This window comes from Pinus tabuliformis, chromosome 7 (genome assembly GCF_031772625.1).
Source record: "Pinus tabuliformis cultivar Carrire ecotype Pingquan chromosome 7, CPIR1, whole genome shotgun sequence".
Lineage (NCBI taxonomy): Eukaryota > Viridiplantae > Streptophyta > Pinopsida > Pinales > Pinaceae > Pinus > Pinus tabuliformis.
The window spans coordinates 1,297,782,323-1,297,805,987 of NC_142293.1; the positions used below are offsets into that span (position 1 = coordinate 1,297,782,323).

Sequence of the window (23,665 nt, forward strand, 5' to 3'; positions counted from 1 at the left end):
CGTTGTCTTCTTCCTCTTCTTTTTTGCTTGAATGAGTGAGAGATGAATGTGCTCCAAGGAGGTCGAGTTTCCTCCTTTATATAGGCTTCTCAAAGGTGGACATGGCTCCTCAAATTAGGCCGACTTGCCAGCTGCCAGGCCGACTTGATCTTGGAGGGTATTTTGACACTTTTAAGGACAAAAATAATTTTCTTTACAAGTTACAATGTGCCTGAAGGGGTCTTCAACTTATGATAATGACTCTTTTGACTTCTTGACCTAGGACAAACCCTAGAAGCACTCAATGGGTGCTTGACCTATAAAATAAAAGACCTTGAGCATGAAACCCATGCTCCAAAAATAATAATAATAATTTTCTTTCATTTTACAATTTACAAGAATCAAAAGTACATTTCATATTTATGAAGACTGAACCTAGTTACACATTTTTCAACACTATGCTTATTCTGAAGCAATCAGTTTTGAGATATGGAATTAATAAATTTCGGAGGGGGTGTTTCTGTTTGTAGAAGTTCTTATTTGGACACAGTTATCAGACATCAAAACTAAGTAGATGAGTGACTGGCTTGTTGATGAAAGGTTGTTTTTATGTTAGTTTGTTGAAAGTACATGAATCTGAAAGCAAATCTGAAATGAAAAATGTATAAACTGCTATTAGACATGTAAAAGTAGGTATATGAAAGGTAGGTTTTACGGTTTACCCTTTTATAGATGGGGCATATCAGAGTTAGTTTGTCAAAAGTACATTGATCTAAAAGCAAATTTGAAATAAAACATGTATGGTGATATTGTCTTTTGACTTACTAAATCTTCATGGTTGTAAACTGAAATTTTAATTTTTACAAGGGAATGATAAATTTAGATCAGGTTAGAATGGGGAGCAATTTGACTTCATGATTCAACCGTGGTGTGAATTAGAGTTAATACGTTTTATTCAAATGAGTATTTTTATTGCAATAAGCTTGTTATTTAATAATGGAATCAAAATTAAATAGGCAAGAACACCATCAGCCTTACTTTAAAAACCATAAATTTTTATTTTACAGTTTCATTTTTCTTCTGTAAAGAACTAATGCTCCCCTATGAAATCACTTATAGGAAAATAAACCGAATAGTTATATTTCTGGTCCTACGGTTTATGTTGGGCCCTGTTTATTCTAAATCATGTTGAAATAATCTCTTGTATAGTATTTAAATCCTTTTCTATATTTCTAACTGCTATTTTGTTGTATGTTTCTTTACTTCCTACTCTAGAAAATGCATAAATATCAATATTCCTCTTGACATCTTTGTCTTTTTCTATATTTCTATGCATATTAAATTAAATTATGCATGTTATGTGTTCTTGCAGGCAGTGTGAAAGATCTATCTGCCAACTTTCTGGACAATTTTGATGCTGTTGTTCTTGGGCGCGCCTCAGTTATTGTGAAAGTATGATCTGTTTTCCAGTTTTTTTTTCCTTGGAAAAAAAATGTATATTTCCATTTCAGTAAGAAAAAAATGTTACATTCATAATGTACAAGGAAGCACCGTGATGATGAAACACAGGAAGAAAAACCTGAGTGAAATGTCTTACCCCCAAAAAGATAAGCCTGAAAAAGTCCCTACACATGATGCTCTTGATTACATTTTTCTATTTAACTTGTACAAAAAGGGAATTTAAACCCATTATTTACCACCGAAAAAGTAGTTGAGATCTATACTATATAGATTGAACCAGAAAAAAACAAACAGCAGTACCGAGGAATGGACATGGAGGTCAACCAGCATGTTGTGATCTCAAGGAAGCTGGGAGAGAAACTCCAGTTTCTTCTTCATTAATCTACCACATACCCTCTGACAAAACCAGTGCTGTTTTGGACAGTTATCTGCTTCCATGTTGAGCTCCCTAATATGGGAATAATAAATGACTGAAAAGGCAGCTTCCAGGGAATATAGTTAATAAAAAGAAGGTATAAGAATGAGGTTCTGCATACCACTGGAACCATTTACCCAATCTATGACCAAGTTTGAGATCACTGTCACCTGAATATGAGTGATACCTCATTCCACGGCCAGCCCTAAAAGAGTTGCCAGAGTCTTCCATTCTGCCAGATTTCTCCTCATCCCGCTTTGAAAGAAACTTTGTGAAAAAGAGAGAAGAAGGTCACACCTCCAGCATCATGTAGTCCAGGACTGCCGTGACATGCACCATCCAAAAAAGCCCATGCCTGGGACTTGTTTATCTCCTTTTTACCCACATGCCTTGGCTTCTTCAACTTTGGAGCAAGCTGAATTCTTTCAAATAGAAACCTTTTTTGAAGTTGAAATTGAGTAGTAGTTTCCTTAGCTTCGAAAATGCTTGCATTCCTAGCTAACCAGATAGCCAGGATACCGTTACGGAAATGGGTGTATATTGTTTGAGAGCTTGTTCATCAAACCCCTTTTTCATACATTCCAACAGAGAAACCTCATTCCAGGTACGCTTCTCACCAGTCAGCAACAGAATAGAACCCATACTTCTTTTGTAAAGTCAGTGTACTAGCAAATGATCCACGTCTTCACCATCTTTTTTACAGAAGCTGCATATACGAGGCCCTTGCCTTGACCTTTTTTGAAGAACATCCCAGGTCAATGTTGTCCTTGCTAGAGACAGCCACATAAAGATTCTGGATTTCATAGGTGACTTACTTTCCAGATTTTACTCTACCAATCTGTTTCAACTTTCACCATTTCCTTCCTTAAACCTGGCAGTATAATTACCATTTGTTGGGTTTTTAGACTATACCAGAGAGTCATCCTCCATTATTGAATCTTAATCAGATATAGGTCTGGGACAGCCTCTGAGTGAATGCGATCCAATACTCAGCAAGAATGCCCTCCAATCCTAAAGACTCTGCCTTCTTCCACCCCTGTTGCCACAATTGAATTTAGGCCTGGACAGCCTCTGAGTGAACGCCATCCAATGCTCCGGAAGAATTCTCTCGAGGCTTTAATACTAAAGTCTTTGCCTTCTTTTGCCCCTGCTGTCACATACTAGTGCTCAATGGGCCAGCAGCTTCAATCTATTCACCTGGCCTAGTAACATGATGCATTTTCATTCAGGATTCTCCATGCATGTTCATAATATGATTAATGTAGGCCGATATGCTCATAATTTGAATCAGCTTTGCCAGATCAAAATTAAAATTAGATCTCGCATTTAAAAATTTGTTGAGCTTTTCTTATGCATCCTTTCTTTTGAGTACATAAATGTATTTGACATGTGCTATTGGCAGATGCAAAGACAACCTTAAGAAGTGATATTTCCTTGTGAAAAGAATAACTATGACATTGGTGTTCTATCTCAATCAGATGATATTCAGTTTAAATGCTTTCAAGTGTCAGACAGAGTTGGCATTTTTTTGTTAACAAATTAATACAGCTTCTTCCATGTTTTTAAGAGCAATTCTACTCTAAAGATCTGGGACAGATGATGAAATTGCATTCATCGGAGACCGTAAATGCTGAATGATGTCTGGCTACCAGTATATCTGTTAAGATTTTACAATTTGTCTCATTAAGTGTAGTCTAAAGATGGCTGAGGTGTTGTCTGAAGGTGAGCAATTTGAACTTCATCGGTGCTATTTTTGTGTTGAACACAGAAACATTCCCTTTATACATACGATATCTGTTAAACATAAATAGGGTGTATAGACATGCCTAACTCTGGCTGTTTCTTAATTTTCTTCAGTTTGATATCTGATAAATATGCAAAAGATCTTTTAATAATAATACAAGGGAAAACTGTACTCCTCTGATTCACTTAGATACTGATTAAGATGCATAGTCCAACTTTATTGTGGCGTGAGTTATCAAAATGCAACATGAATGACAGAAAATGCATAACTTAATGGAGATGCTCAAATAATTTTTGCCATGTTACCCACCAAAATGGATAACCCTATAGGAGAAAACTTTTTCTCCTATCTTGGACAGCCAGCCAGCCAGCAGCCCTACACATTTTCTCATTGATGATGATATGCCAGTTTCCTCTACCATCTGCACCAGTCATACACCTCTCACCATCCGACATTCCTCTTGGATGAAGGTGGGCTACCACTCAATAGGTACTTTGATCATTTTGCAATCGAGTGCTTTTACTTAATGTTTTGGGCATTTAGTATGGATAAAGGGGTGATCTAGATGATTGACCGATCTTGACTGTAAACTTGTTCTCTCACCTTACTAGTGGGGTTAATCTTTAACCTTAGTCCAGTGGGACCTCCTAAGGCCTTAGGGTTATATAGGAGGGACACTACTCGGAAAACTTGGATTGAAGTAGCATGTCCTTTTTTCCCTTTTCCATACTTAACATTTTCCATGCCACATTATTCCTTTTGATATCATCACTTTTCTTCAGGTTTAACTATCTTTGGTTCATTTGCGATTTAGCACTTTATTATCCACATTCTTGAGTCAGGCCAGGAAACATTACCCTAGAGGTGGTTTCAGCTAAAAGAATGAAAAAACGTAAGATGGCCACAATGAAAGAAAATGAAAGTCAAAATGCAAAGGATGGCCGGGACATAAGTTAGCGTGTGGGAAAACCTAGCATGTCCTCTACCCTCCTCCTTATCCATCACCCAATTTCTGAGCACTTATGCTCCATCTAACAAAAGGAATCCTTGCATGTCCCAACCTTGATGAGTGAGAAATTGTCTTATCTTAAGGGATAAAAAATGTGCTACATTATAAAGAGCAAGTTTTGATCGTTGAACTATGCACCAAAATAAAAAGCATTATCTAAAAGAAGTAAAAGGCGCACTAAAGGGGTGGAAAAAGCAGGGTGAAAGGGGTAACTCATGCCTCCATGATTGCTCCCTCCATTACATCTAAACACTTAAGATGTGGACTCTCATTAGTTAGTCCTTTGACCATGGCATTTGGCCATGAAGTCCTTCCCATCCATTGCCACTTGCTTTCACTAACACCTATGGATTGAATTGTTGACCTTGGAACCTACCCTTGGTGGTTGGAAGCACCTAATAGGATTGACTGCTTAGCCACCCCTACAAAGGTAGGGAACACTTTTGGTCTAGTTAGATGTTTGAAGGTGATCTTAGTTTGAAGTATTGATATGCCCTTAACACTTAAGTATGGTCCACTTAGAGGCATTTATGATATTAGTCTCTAATGAATCATTTCCTTCACTTGAGTTTGAGATGGTTTTACCATGTGTTCTAGAGTAGCAGAAGCCTTGATGGCACCCTACTCCACATGATGCCTAGGCCATATGACACTCCCGGAGAGCATGACAATTTGGAAGATGCAACGTTACCCCTTTATAGCAAAGCATTGGGCACTTTGATGACTTGAGCAGTTGATGGATACCCCAAAGCAGCCCCAAATGCCAATTTGCAGAGCTTCTCTTGCTTGGGATGTATGATTCTTGATGATGTACTAGTGGACCCAGCATGTTCCTAGGCTAGCCTTGACACTATTTGATGGGCATGCCTTGATCTAGAGTGCAGATGAGGATGGTCCCCCCCCAGTATGATTGGGGTGGCGGGGTGGGGGCTTGTTGCACCAGATGGAGCCTCATCGCTAGAGAGAGAGAGTACTGCATTGTTTACTTGGCACCCATGGAGATGATGCAGGGCACCGACAACTAGAATTTGGACACATGGAGATGCTTTGAGGCTTGATTTGACAATTTTTTTTCTCAAATGGAGGATGATCATGATGCTTGGAGACATTTGTAGCCCTTCCATTGCATTGATGGAGCATTTGGAGTTCTAGAGGGGCATGACATCATTTTACAACTCACACGTGTGGGCTTCTATTGGCATATTTTGTTGTTGAGCTAGTGGGTTGGCTTGTAACCCAATTTTACTTTATGTCTACTCAAAAATCAAACTTGTGTAGGGGCTTTTAGTCATTAATTAGAGGTGATAGACCTCATATAAGTAGAGGATCACCTCTATCATTTGTTCATCATCACATTTGTGGAACTCGACCTCTCTAGAACAAACTTGACTTTCTCTTTGTACTTCGCTACTTGTGGAGATGTGATCTTATGTGGATTTTGGCTATTGGAGACTAGTTTTTGTTGTGGAGATGTCATTTTGGGATTGAAAGAAGGCATGTTCTTAGATATATTGTGAGTATTTTTGTTGAATATCTTTTATGGTTATGCATGTAATGGAATATTGCTAGGGTTTCTATTTTCCTTGTCTAAATGCATATGTTTACATGAAATTCTTGGTAATTATTGCATGCTTAATCTTGTTTCCTTGAACTCCATAGAAAACCTCCTAGAGAGCCTTTTTTTAGTGAATTTCCCTCTCATAAAATGATAGCTAGGCTTAGGAGGGGAAGACTAGGGTTTTAACTCTTACTCCCTTCAAAGATTTGATATTTACATGGTTAAAGTTCCTAAGACTCCATCACCCAAGTAGGGAAAAGGCACCGGAAACCTTCTTGATGATCAAAAACTCTAAATCTATATCTTTTCCCTCTCATTTTCTATTTTCGTCTTTTCAAGGTAATCGCTAGGTCTAGGGCTAAGGACAAATTCAACTATGGCTTGAGGTATTGGAACATTGGAGTTGATTTGGCACTCTCCCACCTTGCTTGTGCATAAAAATTCAAAATCTAACATATTGCATGGTAAAAAGTGCCTTATTTAGGCCGATGTTATCAACCCTAGGTAATTTAGGGACTTACAAAACTTCAATTCTATACAAGGCTTCAACTTAGGGCTATTTGAAGGTTTGTCATTCCATTGATTGATCATATCTCTCAAAGCAAACCTTTTCCCTGTGATTGTATGCTATGTACCTATATTGAATTATATCTTGAAACCCTAGGCTTTAAGCCCTATTTCCTAGGCTTCATAATTATGCTATTCCTTATTACAAAGAATTGTGCCTTATTCCAAGTGAGAAGTACCTTGATCAAGTCTCTTAAAGATCGCCTTGATCTTGTCAACTAGAATATCTTTAGGTGATCTGTACCTGTGTGGTGAAATTCCATTAAAGAGTAGGAGGTGGAGTGCTAAGGTGACAATATCATCCACCTCATTGTTGTGTCTTAGTCTGGCTCTTTCCTTTTAAGGCCTCTCACAAGGCTTGCTAGCTTTTGAGTCAACAAGCTGTTTAGTAATTTTTCCTAGTTTGATAGTAAATATGCAATAGAAGATATTTTAAGAATAATATAGGGGAAAATTGTACTCCTTTGTGTTCGAAAATATGGAGACTTGTAGATTAGAACTTATTTTCCTTATCATGATTATTACGTGTGATGTTATTTGGTTATTTATTACTTCTTTAGATCTGCTCATCAAACAATCACCAAAACAATGAAGATCACAAAGAGTCATAGTACACAAGGTATAGGCTCCAAGCCAGGGCAAAACCCCTCCAAGGGGAAAACCTAGAAAATGCTTCTCTTCTTTAGAATTTGCTTACAAAAGAGACTTCCAAGACCCAAAGATCAAAGCCAACAAAACCCCTCGAAGCCCCAAGCCAACCCCCAACAAGATCTTCCTTGAGACAACTTCTAGAACTTTGATATTGCTTCACTGCTACTGCAACTTTGTGTTGAATTTCCACGATCTTGGGTCTCGGATAGAATCTTAGAATCTCTGACGCTACCAAACCAAGAATCTCAACAAGAACTACTTTGCACAACGGAAAATATATAGTAGTAAATCACATATGCATAAGTATACACAATTTTTAACAAAATATTGTACAATAATGTACAACCCAATCTTCGTTATATTAAACCAATCTGAATAATACAATAGACTATGGAATACAAGATACAATGACAATAATGATGCAGACTCTATGTCGTATCTTGTCTTGCTGATCCTTCGCTCCTGTTCTGCTCTCTAGCTGCCCCTTAGTCCATCAAAGGACAACACATAGAGTCTCCAGGAGGGCTTCCACCTATCAATGCTGCAAGTCGCTTCTACTGCAGTGAACATGGGCTAATCCAATCTACTCTCTAGGTTGGCCAATACTTGAGCTCCAATCTGCCAATCTAATAGCCTCTTTTGTCCATTAAAGAGCTACACATTAGGCTTCAATCTTCACCCAACCTTCAACTGTCTACGTCACTTCAAGACTGCTTGTCAAGGGCTACTTCGGGTAGCCAATACGCTGCCCTCCACTAGTCCAATGGCACCCATTACTTCACTGTGAAATCTGCTCCTTGTTGAAGTCTTCTATCACCCAAGTCAACTTCAACTCATGGCTTCCACAGGCTGCTCATAAATCTGTCATCCACATAGCAAGCACTGTCAACAAGAAGGGACCAATCATACCCCTCCTTGACCACGGGATCTGTGCACTTTAACACTGAAATGACAGTCCTGGTTAGGGCTTCTTCGACAACCCTAAACATTGTTGTAACCTCCTGCGTTAAGCTCCAGAATTGGCCCAAAAACATCATTGTGCCTTCCTTTGACTGTGGCCTACTCACACGAGGTTGTTCCACCTCTCGGCCTCCTCAAACAAGGGAAAAACATTTTCTGTTGCTTCAGAACAACTTGCAACCCTATACTTGTAACAAAACGTAGCTCAAACATGCACATTCATTGCCTGATACTCCCCTTAACACACTCGACCTTCTCCCAAGTGACCCTGGCCTTCACTGCAGGGACAAACCAGCGATGAATTTACCCAAATGGCTCCTTCCTTCCTTGCTGTTTTGCTGCTTGACCTGTGACTCAATTTCAGAGAGGAATCCTTGACTTTGTTTGCACTTGGATGTGTCTCAAACAACTTCACATCACCTTCTATTTATATCCATAAGAAGGGCTTCCTAGGACGTCAATATTGGGCTTGCACAACTGTCATAAGCCTTCTAATCATTAGGTCGACTTGACCATACATGTGCAAAACCCAACCATATACTTCAAAAATTCATAACTCCATTTCTACAACTCAGAATCGGATGATTTTCGTTGCATCGGATTCATCTCGACGAGAGCTATCATCCTCATCCATCACATGTCGAAATGTGTCCATGGTTTTGGCCCAAATCATGATGGGTGCAAAACCCCAACCTTGGGTTCCAAGCCCACAAGTGACCCTTGTGGTGCTCCACCCTCCAAACCCTGAACCCTAGGGCTTGGAGTACCTCCCAAGCTACTAAAAAATCAACACTCCCTCTTAGCGAGGGAGGTACTTCCAAGACTAGGAAGTAACTCATCATCATCATCACTACTCACAACACTCGCCCAACTCTTGGCGCTCACCACTGCAGCAATCCCTAAAGCATGAACTACGCCTCTCTCGGAAGTGTCGTTGTCACTGGAAGCATCTTGCTTCTTCTTCTTCTCCTGTATCGCTTTCCAGTCCCTCCATGATTCCTTCTTGCCAGATGTGGAAGCACCCTTACTCCCTACTAACCACGCGCTCTTCTTGGGTTGCAAAGTCTCCCTTTGAATCTGCAAGCTCCCGCTAGAACTCGACTCCCTCTGAGCCTCTGGAACCTGGACCTTCTTCTCGGGAACTTGTACCTGCTCCTCTGAAGCCTGCACCTACAACTACTTCTTTGGAACCTGCACCTGCTCCTTCTTCCCATGATCCATAGGTTTGCCCGTCAGCCTGTATAGACCATGCTCTCTAACTCCAAGTATAATACCTGCAGAGCTAGAGCCTCTAGGTTTGAGTCTTGCCTTTCCATCCTCGAACAAGACCTCAAACCCCTTCTTTTGGATCACCAAGACAAATATCACGCTATATCTGAGTGCTGGTACAAACAATACATCCTGGATCCGCATCACTCATCCTGTCTCCATCCTAAATGGCACAACTCCCGATCCTTGGATCTCCTTTTGACTCTTGTCACCCAACGCCATGTGCAACTTCAAGTCGCATTCAACTAGAGTCTCGAAAACCTCCTGTGATCCTGTCATATGTTTCGATGCACCACTGTCCACATACCATCCATCCTCATCGATAGTACCCTGTGAGAAATGAGAGATCATAGCAAAGTCCTCCTCCTCCAGCCTCCTGGTGAGAGCATCTATCTTAGTAGAAGTGGCAACACTGACGACCTGCTTCCCTTTCTTCTTCATCAGACATCTCGACGAAAAATGACCCATCTCGCCACAGTTGAAACACTTGACTTTACTCAAGTCCTTCTTTTGCTTACCCTTCATTTGCATTGCAAGTGCCATTTCATCATCTGAAGTCCTCTTCTTCGGATGAAGATCCTCGTCTCACAACTCCTCCTGAATGAAGTCGTCCCACAACCTATTCCAGTCTGACAACTTTTCTCTGGCAACAATCCCTTTGATGAAGGGCTTCCATTCCTCGGTGAACCCTTTCAAAGCAATCCTCACCATATCATAATCTGAAATAGTCACATCAACGGCAACAAGCTCATCTTTGACCTGAGACAATCTCGTCAGATACGAAGTCACTCCTTCACCCTGTATCATCTTGGTGGATTTCAACTTATCCTCCAATACCAGTACCCAGTTCTTGTTCTTATTCTGGAACAAATTCTGAAGAGCCATCCACATCTCATGTGCAGTGTTCTTCCTGGACAAATGAGGTATTAGGGGATCCTTCACACCATCAAGGATGATCAATCTCGCCCTCATATCCAAATCCTTGTACACTTCCAACTCCTTTGGGTCAGTTGGCTTCTTGATGGCTTTCTCGGCGAACTCCCAGATCCTGTTGACTTGCAAGACCAACTTGATCCTTTCCTTCCATGGACTATAGTTGGACAACCCCTCCAACCTGTCCTCATACCGGAGACCAACCTGTAACTTCAACATTGTAGTGAGCCCTTCACCTACAATGTGACCAACTCTCTCTTAAGCTGTACTTCGTTGTGCACAACTCTGATTCACTTTCTTCGAAAGTATCTCCGCCATGCTCTGATACCATGTTGAATTTCCACGATCTTAGGTCTAGGATAGAATCTTAGAATCTTTGACGCTATCAAACCAAGAATTTCAACAAGAACTACTTTGCACAACGAAAAATGTAAAGCAGTATGTTGACCACTACGTGTCAACGACCCATAGCAATACACCCCCTTTTTCTGCAAAAGGGATAGCGCCTGATCGATGTGTCCGTGCGGTCCAGCGATCATGGTTAGCCTGATCATCATGTTATAATGTAAACCCATTTTGCATGTATATGATGTAAATAATCTCAACAGAACCGTGTCATGTATGTAACAACCTAGGTAAGCCTACCTTTCTAGTGACGATCTCCATTCTAGGAGGTTTTTCGTCTCACCGATTCATTTTCGGATGGTCGACATAGTTTTTCCCTCCAGTTTTACCCCAAAGCTGGAAGGGATTTTGTCGCTAGAATCTTAAGCGAGTACTAGTGTTCTAGATAGAGTCTATGTAAAAGTAATTTGAGAATAATCTTAACTATTTGGTTAGGTTATTTTATTACAAATTTTTTGGTTTGCTGGATTATATTTGTGTCGTAGAAATGAGTGGTCTGTGAGGGTCTATTACAAAAAATGGGTTTTCCCTCTTATGATGTAAAAAATATGAAAATCATGATGTAAAGTGTGTTGAGGGTTGGAAAAATAATTTATCCCCTCATAGGTTAATTAATTAAATTTTCTGGCCAAAAACTAATTAAAATCCTAAGCCATAAATTTAATTAAGTCTAGGTCCTAGGTAATTTAAATTCTCCAAAGTGAAAATTCGTCGGTCCTAAAAAGTTAAATTGTAAAAAGTCCTGGGACTAAGGTAAATTAATCATTTTGCTAAATTTTAAACCTTTGATCACTGGGGATTAAGTCAAAGTCAATTTTTTGGGGAAATTAACTCAAAAATTCTAATGCATTGAATTAAAAATTTCGAATTTGCTCAAATATTTATTTTGTCGGATGAGATTAAAAGAAATTTTTAATCATCATCAACGGTCGAGATTGCTTTGACGAGGATCACTCGAACTAGTCGTTGAAGGATTTATCTTTAAATAGGAAGTCATTTGTCAGTTGATCTATCCGATCTTTGTGTCATGTGCTTAACATGAAGCTCTGGTGTAATTTTATTTATTTTTTATTTTTTATATTTTCTGGATAATAAAGAAAGACTTTGACGTTAAATTCTGCTCGTGTTACTCTTTATGGTAATATTGTAAGATGTGTTGTTTTCATGCATAATTTTTTCTAAAGCCATTGATGATAGCTTTTGAAGAGTGATTTGAGTACAGGTATCTTGCTTAGTCGCCGGGGTTTGAATAATAATTTAAATTTTGAACGTAATAGCATGTATCTCTATTTGTCGGAATTTTATTATTATTTTCGTGCTCTGTTTTTGATGACTGTTTTCGATGGCTGGATTGAGCTTTGTAGGGAAATCTTGATTTTAAATCATTGGGCGTTAGGGGAGGTTTTCAGTTGGACCAGCCAACTCCCGATTCGTATTTTCTGAAGAGCCCAGCGAAATTAATCCTGGGCTTATCATAAGATTTTTTGCTTTATTGATGCATGAGGATTTCGAGTTAGCACCTCCTTTATTTTATTTTTTTAAATCTAGTGCAACATAATGATAGATCTGGCTACTTAGAGCCTTCAGTTTGTAATTATTGTAATTTAACTAGGTTTTTTCCCTTTTTTTTTTAAATTTCATCATTGTATATATTGTTCCTAGGTGTTTTGTTTTTGTCATTACAGGGACAGATCTGAAGGAGAATTCTTGTTTAAAGCCAAATCTAGGCCTTGGAGGGTAAGATCTGGCCTCAATATGATTTTGCAGGGATATTATTCATTTTTTTGCAGTCCAAGGGTTTTAAACTTTTAAATCTGGAAATTTTACAAGGGTTTCAAGGCCAAATCTGAAGCATACAAATATATTGGTGTGAAATTCGTTTTTTCTGGGTTATTTTCGGTTTTCTGGGCTACCATTTCACTGTTGCCTGGGGTTTTTGATTTGCAGAAAATTTCATTTTTTTTTTTAAGAAAATCCCTCATCCCGCGTCTTGCATCATACCCCTGCTGCTCGAACTCCACTTCCTCGCTACAGCTCTAACCTCCCTCTGCGTCAGTCCCTTCCCATCCGCGTGATCCTCTTCCTGGCCCGTGTGAGTCCCTCCTACCATCCGCTCGAGTTGCATCTCCTTCCTCGTGCTCCCTTGCTGCCGCTGTCGACCTGCAGCTTACCCTTCCTCATCAACTTGCGTACTGCCTCCTTTCCTCTTTAACTGCGGCTCCCTCTCTTCTTTTACCCGCGACTCTCTCTTCCGAATCCCCTTGTGCGTCCTCCCTGCCATCGCTTCTTCTCTCCTCGCCCTCGATCCTTCACTGCTGCCTGCGTCCCCTTGTTTCCTGTGGCTTCATCCCCTAACTCGTGACTCCTTCCTCCATCTGCAGCCTCCTCACCCATCCGCGTTCCTCCCTTCCGTCGTTGCTTTCATCTCCTTCTCGCTGACCTGCAAAAAAAGACACGTCAATTCCTCCATCTCCTCCTCCTGCTGCGTTCAGTTCCCTTCGCTCAGTCTTCCACCTGTGTCGAAGCTCTTTCTCCTTTCTGTCGACCTGCATACACACAAAAAAACAAAGTATTCGACTTCCTTTTTCTTTAATTGCTTTATTGCTGGGTATGCGGTAGGGTTTAGTTTTTTTTTTTTAAACTTTACTTTAGGTTTTAGGTTCCTCATTAAATCATTTCATTTTATTTCCCTTTTTGATTTTTGATTTTGATTTACTTCGATTTGATTTGATTTATTTGATTTGGATTTTTTATTTTTATTTATTTTTATTTTTTCTTATTTTATAAAACATTTAAAAATCTAAAAAATTAAAAAATTTGGTGACTTTGATTGCGAATGAAATAAATCAAGAGAATCTAAGCTTTCACATTTAAGAAATTTTTATGTGGCCTACGGCCCATAAAAAATTAAATTTAATTAAAGCCTTTTGATTTGGTTTTAGGTCACATTAAAAAATTAATTTGCCACATTAAATTTGCTTTATAAGCCTAGTACATTAAACTTACCTAAGGGATAATTAAAATTCTAATCTAAAGTTCCTTGGTGTCTTTTGTGCTAAGTGTAAAATTTTAAATTTTGTGGTAGTGATTTCTCTATTGTCAAGTGTGTTTAATGTTTTAGAATCATATCTAAAGATTGACTATATGAGAAAGATAAATTCTAGATCTGGGATCATTGCTTAGCAGTTAAATTCTTCACGATATTTAATTGCTAGAATATATTGCATGTTAAAGTTTTGGGCGTTTACATTTAATCGTTCATGATCGTCACTTTCGCCACATTTATAAATTGATCTGGATAACTTGTTTTTATTTAGTCTATGGTTAATTGAATATAAAGGCACTGGTCTAAAATCATTTCTATCTTGTGGTTGTGTCTTATTTGTATTAATTGTTTAATCTATTCATCTTAGTTAACCAAGATTTGTTTCACATTCATCAAGTTGTTCATCTTTAAGTCTCCTAGAGCCTGTGTTCCACAGGCTATCCTCATTCATTCATCTTAGGGACTACCCCCCTTGACTTGTCTAGGAGAGAGTCTAAACGGAGTGAGTAAGGATTAGAGTGACAACCCTTACTCTGAGCGTTGTCGCGGTGCCTAAACACTTCGTGTGACAACACAGTAAATCACATATGCACAAGTATACACAATTTTTAACAAAATATTGTACAATAATGTACAACCCAATCTTCATTATATTAAACCAATCTGAATAATACAACAGTCTATGGAATACAAGATACAATGACAATCATGCTGCAGACTCTATGTCGTATCTTGTCCTGCCGGTCCTTCGCTCCCGTTCTGCTCTCTAGCTGCCCCTTAGTCCATCAAAGGACAACACATAGAGTCTCTAGGAGGGTTGCCACTTATCAATGTTGCAAGTCGCTTCTACTATAGTGAACATGGGTGGATCCAATCTTCTCTATAGGCTAGCCAATACCTGAGCTTCAATTTGCCAATCTAGTAGCCTCTTTTGTCCATCAAAGAGTTGCACATTAGGCTTCAATCTTCACCCAACCTTCAGTTGTCTACGTCACTTCAAGACTGCTTGTCAAGGGCTACTTTGGGTAGCCAACACGCTACCCTCCACCAGTCCAATGGCACCCAATCCTTCACTGTGAAATCTGCTCCTTGTTGAAGCCTTCGATCACCCAAGTCAACTTCAACTCATGGCTTCCATAGGCTGCTCATAAATCTATCATCCACATAGCAAACATTGTCAGCAAGAAGGGACCAATCATACCCCTCCTTAACCACGAGATCTGTACACTTTAATACTGAAATGACAATCCTGGTTAGGGCTTCTTCAACAACACTAAACATTGTTGTAACCTCTTGCGTTATGCTCCAGAACAGGCCCAAAAACTTCGTTGTCCCTTCCTTTGACTGCGGCCTACTCACATGAGGTAGAACCTTTGCTGTTGCTTTAGAATATCCTGCGACCCTATACTTATAACAAAACGCAGCTTAAACATGCACATTCACTGCCCAATACTCCTCTTAACACACTCAGCCTTCTCCCAAGTGACCTCGGCCTTCACTGCAGGGACAAACTAGCCATGAATTTATCTAAACAACTCCTTCCTTGTTGTTTTGCTCCTTGACCCGCGACTCAATTTCAGAGAGGAATCCTTGACTTTGTTTGCACTTGGATGTGTATGAAACAACTTCACTTCACCTTCTATTTATATCCATAAGAAGGGTTTCCTAAGATGTCAATATTGGGCTTGCGCAAGTGTCATAAGCCGTCCAAACATTAGGCCAACTTGACCATACATGTGCAAAACCCAACCATATACTTCAAAAACTCATAACTCCATTTCTACAACTCGGAATCGGATGATTTTCATTGCGTCGGATTTGTCTCGACGAGAGCTATCATCCTCATCCATCACATGTCGAAATGTGTCCATGGTTTTGGCCCAAATCACGATGGGTGCAAAACCCCAACCTTGGGTTCCAAGCCCACAAGTGACCCTTGTGGTGCTCCACCCTCCAAACTCCGAACCCTAGGGCTTGGAGTACCTCCCAAGCTACTAAAAAATCAACATTTTAACCCCTACAACAAATTTTCGCCCCCCTGAAACTGCTACAAAATGTCGTCCTTTTGCGACTAGCAAGTTCACAAACCCTAGCGAGACAAGAGAAAAGCTTCCTTGACCAAATTTTGACTTTTTCTGTTCTTCTTCGTCCAGCCAGCTACTCTTCTTCTCCTTCGCTATTGCAGATCAATCTTGCTTGAGATCAGTGTTGTTAAAAGCGCGATTAAATCGCGCTTTTTTCCCTAAGCCGATTTAATCGCGCGTTTTATGGGAAAAAAGCGGCTAAAATTTTTTTTGCCGATTTTTTCGAAAAAAGCGCGCTTTTTTCCGAAAAAAGCGCTGGGTTGCCAGGACAGCACGATTTTATAAATTTTTTTTTGGTTTTTCATTTGGTCATTTGGGTTTTTTCATGCAATTTTTTTGGAAAGAAACAAATAATTTTTGAGTGGGGCAGCTTAATGATCAATTCTAGGCCCTAGTATGGATATGCTATTCATGGTAATGTTAAATTCTTAAAGTAAAAGTGACATTCTCCTTAATCTTCATTTTCATCCTTTTACTTAAATTTTTAACATTACCATGAAATGACTCAGGATGTTTGAGAGTGGTTCCAGCCTCATTGGATTTCACATGGAGAAAGTAGAATTTTAGATTTCATTTAAAATCCAGCAGACTTGTCAGTTTTTCAGGATTTCAGGATTGGGAGATTGTAATGTTTCCAGGTGACACCACCTGCTCGGGCTACCCCTGCCACCAGTAGAGGACGTGGTCTACCTCCTATAGCTCCTACTTCTAGTTCTTCAGCTTCTAGAGCACATCAGACTCCACTGCCATCTCCACCAGCACAGGCACCAGCATCTACATCTAGAGGGAAAGGGAAAGCTGTGGCATTTTCTCGCAAGAGGGGCAGAGGAAATCAATAGGATTAGACCTCATTTTATTGTATATGACATTATGACATGATGAGATACATTATCATATTTTTTGTTGATATTTTGAGGCTGAGTTGGGACTCAGGAGTCAGGACTTACTATTCAGGACACGATTCAATGTTATGTGTGATTTTAGCGCTAGAAATGATATTAAACATCTTATATATTAGTTTTTTTATCATATTTATGTGTCAATGTATTTATTTTATGTTGTAGATGGTTTAGATATTAAAAAAATTGAAAAAAAATGAAAAAAAATGAATATTTTTGTACCAAACGCTTTTTTCCCGCTTTTTCCGATTTTTTCCGCTTTATTCCCGGCGCCGATTTAATCCCGCTCGCGCTTTTAACAACATTGCTTGAGATGTGTGTCCAAATGAGTCGAATTGCAGTTCTTTATATAATCGTTCTTGAGAGTCGAATTCCCTTCCTTTAGGCTGACTTGATCTTGCTTTTGGGCCGACTTGGTCTTGGGCTTATCCATGGCTTTTTCTTGATAAAATAAATATTTTCCTTCATTACAATGAGTCCAAATGGGACTATGACACATGACCAATATTATTCTTTATCCTAGAAAGACCTAGAAGACCTAAAAGCACGAAGAACATGCTTTTGACTCAAACTTGAGTATGAAACCCATACTCCAAAAATAAAAATATAATTTATTTTCTTTCATTTTCTTTCTTTATAAAGAATATACAATGTCATGATTACAATTACATTATAATGAAGACCGAACCTAGTTACAATTTTCAACACTCCTTAACTAGGGAGGTATTCCTGGTACAAGGAATCTCAATCTTGAAGCATTCTCATAGGAAGAGTCGAATTGATAAGCCATCTTTTGTCAAGCATTTTTACCATAACCAACATGACATGCTCATCTTCAATTATGAACATTATGTTGGGAGGCTTTACGTGAGCTGCCACAATACCTCTTCAAGGCACATACCCCATCCAGATGTCTACAAGGTATGTCCTTTTGGGACTATTCTTTTCTTGGATTCCCAAACCGGGATCCTTAGAGAATATTGGTCCTCTTCGACTACTCTTATCTTGGATGCCCACCTCATCCTCAAAGAGCATCGGTCAACAACGTCTTTCCCTGGATTCTTCAATCCATAAGAAGTTCCAATCTAGATGCTCATCCAATCCTCTAGACTGCATTTTTCCTTTATGGTCTTCACTAAGACTTACAATTGTTAGTCCTTTTCTAGTGCTTGATCCATAAAGACAAGAACTATCTGAGATCACTCCCTCTCAATTAGGGAAGAGATATCCACCAAACCAAGCTTACCTCTCAGGTACTCAAGCTTCTTGTTTGGTAACACTTTAGTCAGTATATTTGCTACCTGTTCATCTGTAGGTAGATAGTGCAGCTCCATGACCCCATCTCGTACCAAGCTTCTGATGTAGTGGTACTTGTTGTTTATATGCTTTGTCTTCGCATGAAACACTGGGTCTTCTGTCAATCTTATGCAACTCTGATTATCACAATGTATCAATGTAGGGCTAAGCGGTCTTTGAAACAAGTCTGATAGTAACTTCCTGGGCTAAACTGGTTCTCGACGGACCTTTCTTGCAACAACATGTTCAACTTTAGCACTACTCAAAGTAACCATATTTTTCTTTCTGCTCATCCATGAGACCATGGAAGGTCCTATGCTGAAGCATCCACCTGTTGTGTTTTTTCTGTCCGTCTCACACCCACCCCAATCTGAATTTGCATATCCCATGAGTTGGATTTCATTACCAGTGTACCGGAGGCAGTGATATATAGTTCGACACAAATTCTTAGTATATGCTTAGCTGCAATCCAATGATCATGTTTTGGCTCCATTTGAAACTGACTTAGGAAATTTACTACAAAGCAAATGTCTGGTCTAGTATTTACTAGATACATCAAGGACCCAATCAATTGTCTGTAGCAAGTAGGATCCACCAGACTAGATTTTGAACTCCTCAACTTCTTTAAATTGGTAATCATATGAGTCATCATAGGCTTGCAATCCATTATGCCATATTTTTGAAGCATCTTGATCACATACTTACCTTGACCAAGATATATCTCTCCTGGATTTTGCCATACCTCTAGTCCCAAATAATAATGCATAATCCCAAGATCCTTCATATCGAATTCTGCTGCTAACTGCTTCTTGCATTCCTGAATCCGATGCTCTACACCTGTAACTAGTAGATCATCCACATACAAGAGTATGATAATTGGTTCATCTTGGACCACCCTGATATATAGGTTAGGATCTGCAGTACTCTTGGTAAAACCAAGTCTCAATAGATATGCATCCATCCTAGCATACCAAGCCCTAGGTGCTTGCTTTAAGCCATATAGAGATTTCTTCAATCTGCAAACATGAGTCTCCCTGGAATGAACAAAGTTCATTCTTCAAGTTAAATACTCCAGAAGACTTGGAATATGTAGATCTCCATTGAGATACAAGAATACATATTAAAATGTATGAATAAGAATGATGTTACAATTGAAATTGAGGGCTTGCTTATATACCTTATGCAGGTGTCCCTTTATGAATGGTCATGTCTCCTTAGACATGTCTCTTTGATTAACTAATTATTAATTAACTAATAATTATTACAATTATTTATATTTAATATATTTTATTCATAACATTGCCTTACTCTTCAAAAAAGCTTTGACGTTTTTGAGTTGGTTACAAAACCCTCACTTGGGATGTTTATCGTCTGGACTGCAACATCTAAATGTGTCTTTTCTTCAACTGGCTTGTCTTCTTCTTGAGTTGTGACATTCACTGGATTAGTATTTATTCCTTTTTCTTGAACTCGGACTTTTACACTCGATGCTTCTTTCTTGATAAGCTGTTGTACCTTGTTTTCCGATGACTTCTTGTCCTTCTTAAGCTTCTTAATTTGCGTTAGTAATTTTTCATTATGGTCTTTAAGTCGAGAAACTTCTTCATTTTTGTCAGCAATGATCTTGTCAACTTCTCTTTGCATATTTTGTAGTACTTTTTTACCTTCTTGAAAAATTACTTTTGAAATATCTTGTATGTCTTTTGGTGTTATTGAATTTGGCTTTAATGTAACATCTTGTAGTGTTGTTTTTTTCTTTTTCTATGAAAATGTCAAAAACTTCTTTTTCGTTTTCAGGATGAAGGAACCTAGGGTTCCCATCCAAGGTGAACCTTAAATAATGTCACCTTGATTGCTCCATAGGGTTTGAACTAAGAACTGCGATATAAATGTATAATCCTCAATGTTTAACTGTAAATTGGTTATGTCATATTTTTTGTTGCCAAAACAGTCTAATTTTTCGATTATATTTGACTCAGGAATCACTAATTGGTTTGCGATTTTAGGTTTTATATAATTTTTATCTTTGGCTGGCGAGATAGTGATAGTAACTTCTTTTCCCGCAATAGAGCCTTTAATTCTAAATAGCACTGAGACGTAGTTATATTTAGTTTCTAGGAATCTTTCGACCTTCATTTCCGAATTAGATGTCATCTTGCTTGTTGAGATGAACTTTCTTCAATTTCACCCTTCCTTTAATATTAATACCCTTCAACTATTGGATAACTTCGAATAACCCTTTTCGTAATTCAAAACTTGAACTTTCCTTTTTCTTTAATAACTTCAAAATAATTTTTTTTCCTTATATATATATATATATTTTTTTTCAATATAGATTGATTTTTTTTGTTTTGTTTTGGCCAAAGGCTTGAAACGAAAATAAAGAAGAGGAGAAACTCCCAAATTTTGAGCGAAACTTCAATTATACGACAACAAGGTTGACAGAGATTTTAATGGCCAAAGGCCTGGATCAGAGAACGTGGCTCTGATACCAAATGGAACGAACAAAGTTTGTTCTTCAAGTTAAATACTCCAAAAGACTTGGAATATGTAGATCTCCATTGAGATATAAGAATATATATTAAAATGTATGAATAAGAATGATGTTACAATTGAAATTGAGGGCATGTTTATATACCCTATGTAGGTGTCCCTTTATGAACGGTCATGTCTCCTTAGACATGCCTCTTTGTTTAACGAATTATTAATTAACTAATCATTATTACAATTATTTATATTTAATATATTTTATTCATAACACTCCCTTTGATTTATTTCAAATCCTTAAGGCTGCTCAATGTAAACCTCTTCATCAATGGTCCCATTCAAGAAAGCTGTCTTGACATCCATTTGGTGGATGTTCCATCCCATAGTAGCAGCTAACAGAACAAGTGATCTTATTGTTGTGTCCCTAGTTGTGGGAGCAAGGGTTTCCTCATAATCAATTCCTTCCTTCTGCGAGAAACCTCTTGCTACAAACCTTGCTTTGTATTTGCCTATGCTCCCATCTACATCATGCTTTATCTTGTAAATCCACTTTGAAGTGATTGTAGATTTGTCACTTGGTCTAGGGCCAGTCTCCTAGACGTCATTTTTCATTATGGACTGGTATTCGTCTTGCATGGCATTCCTCCAGTATTGATGTTTAGCTGCATCTTCATAAGAGGAAGGTTCCGCTTCAATAAGCCTTGACATGTATGTAGCATATCCAGAATACCTCTTCGGTCTCTTACTTTCCCTGGATGTCCCTCATGCTGTATGTCTTTCTACCTCTTGAAGAGTAGTTTTTAGCGAAATAGGCGTCTTCCGATTTTTTGGAACAATTACTTGTTGTATAGGTTCGTTATTGTTGTATAGGCTCTGATACCATTGTTGTATAGGCTTTGATACTTGTTGTAATGGCTTGTAGTTGTTGTATAGGCTCGTGACAGAAACTAGGGTTTTTGCAGTAGGGTTACACCAACCTTTGTAGAAGCCAAGTAGAAGGTCACTACACCAACAATCTTGCTAGCCGAGGTTACAAGAAGAACCCCTCAAGTCAAGCGAAGAAGGAAACCATCATCAAGATCCATAATTCAGCCCACACGTGTGATCTTGCAGAAGTTTCAAGCAACCGAGAATTGCAGGACTGTGGAAGAAGGTCGAAATACTAGAGTAGCCGAAATTTGCAGTGCTAAAAGTCAGTTTGACTATTGTTGACTTGGGCAAGAAGAAGAAGAAGCAGTGAAGATCAATCTTGTGACTTGGTCTTGGAAAGGTTGATAAGTCAAGGGTCTTGGTCTTGGAATTCGTCACTTGAAGTTTCTATAAGAAGAAGGATTTGTTTGGGTTTTCCTCTCAAGTTGGACACGTTATGGCCTTTGCTGATCGCATACATCCTGTGTCTCTTGTCTCATTATTGTTTGGTAGCTGTTTGATGAAGAAGAACACTATATTAATTCAAAAGAAGAACCTAGTTAAGAGGGAGTGTTGAGGAATGTAACTAGGTTTGGTCTTCATATTTATATTTGAGTCAAAGAATGAAAAATAATTTTTTATTATTATTACAATGACTTATTAAAGCATGAGTTTCATGCTTGGGTCATCTTTTATAGGTCAAAGTCCCCATTGTGGACTTCTAGGTTTTATACTGAGTCATTAGAGTCATTGTCCATTTAATGTGACCCTTCTTGGGCTTTTGTATCATGTAAAAAGATTTATTATTGAGTCAAAAATGTATTTTGTCACCTCCACACCAAGTCGGCCCTAACCTGATGAAGTCGGCCTACAAGAGGACAATTCGACCCACAGAAGAGGCTATATATACAAGAGCAGTTCGATCTATTTGGACATCAACTCAACAAGTTCGATCTACATCAAGGAAGTGCAGAAAAGTGCGAAGTTCAAGGTGAAGAAGGAAGAAATACAAGTCGAAGTTTTTGGGCTATCTCTTTCTCTCTCTTATGCGAAGTTACTGGGCTATTTGCTGGATCGAAGTTTTGCTGCTGGGAAGGTCGAAATTCTGAAATTGTTGGGTTAAAGATTCTGCTGCTGGAAGGTCGAAATTTTGGATTTCCTGGGTCGAAGTGTCGCTGCTGCAAGGTCGAAGTTGCTGGAAGGAAAGGATGACTTGGTGGTTGGAGGAGGTCTGTGTCTAGGTTGAAGAGTCTTGGATTATCTCGTCTTAACTACTGAAGGAAGAAGTTTGACTGGGTTTTCCCCTAGATAGGGGTTTTTCCCTGGCAGAGTGCCTACTTGTGATCTTCATACACACATAATTTGGTAATTGCTTGATGAAAGATAATATAACAAAGATATAAAAGAAGCCCACATAATTCACAAGTAATTATCAAGAAAGAGAAATCTAACCCTAACTCTACTAGCATTGATTTCTCAACACAAGCTACTCATGCTACCTACCATATGAGGCACCCAAAAACGCCATGTCTATCTTGAAAAAGCAAAAGGCCTATCTTCTCTGATCATCACCAAAACTGAGCCATATTTACATCTCCCCATTGGGTATTCAAACCTCTGATTAGATCCAGTGTTTCAAAATTCAGTCAACTTAGATTTGGACTTGGTCGAGACAACAGTCAAGGGTCCCAACTCGGCCTACAAATAAAAATGAAAAAGATTATTAGACCAACTCCATTAGTTTGTTCATTGCTCATGCTTGCATATGAGGTACATGTCACAAGATACTACCCACTTCCCTTGCAAATACCATAACAAGATGTGAGAAGTGATACAGACACAACAATGCACACAAAATGAAACATAAATTGTTAGAAATCCATCCTTGTTGATGTCATAATCACTTATTTATATTGTTCTCATTATGAGAAAGGGATGGCCATTCCCGTATCTAATCCATAACTAGAGTCTCTTGCTCTAGCATTAGGGCCTC

General features: G+C 38.7%; 1 protein-coding gene across 1 annotated transcript in view; it reads left to right on the top strand.

Moving 5' to 3' along the window:
* Positions 1–23,665, top strand: part of LOC149252262 (SUMO-activating enzyme subunit 1B-1-like) — a 138,215-nt gene that overhangs the window by 113,500 nt on the left and 1,050 nt on the right. The window contains exon 5 of the mRNA XM_089454111.1: positions 1,352–1,431. Coding sequence (XP_089310237.1) covers positions 1,352–1,431 — 80 coding nt within the window. The remainder of the gene's footprint in view (positions 1–1,351; positions 1,432–23,665) is intronic.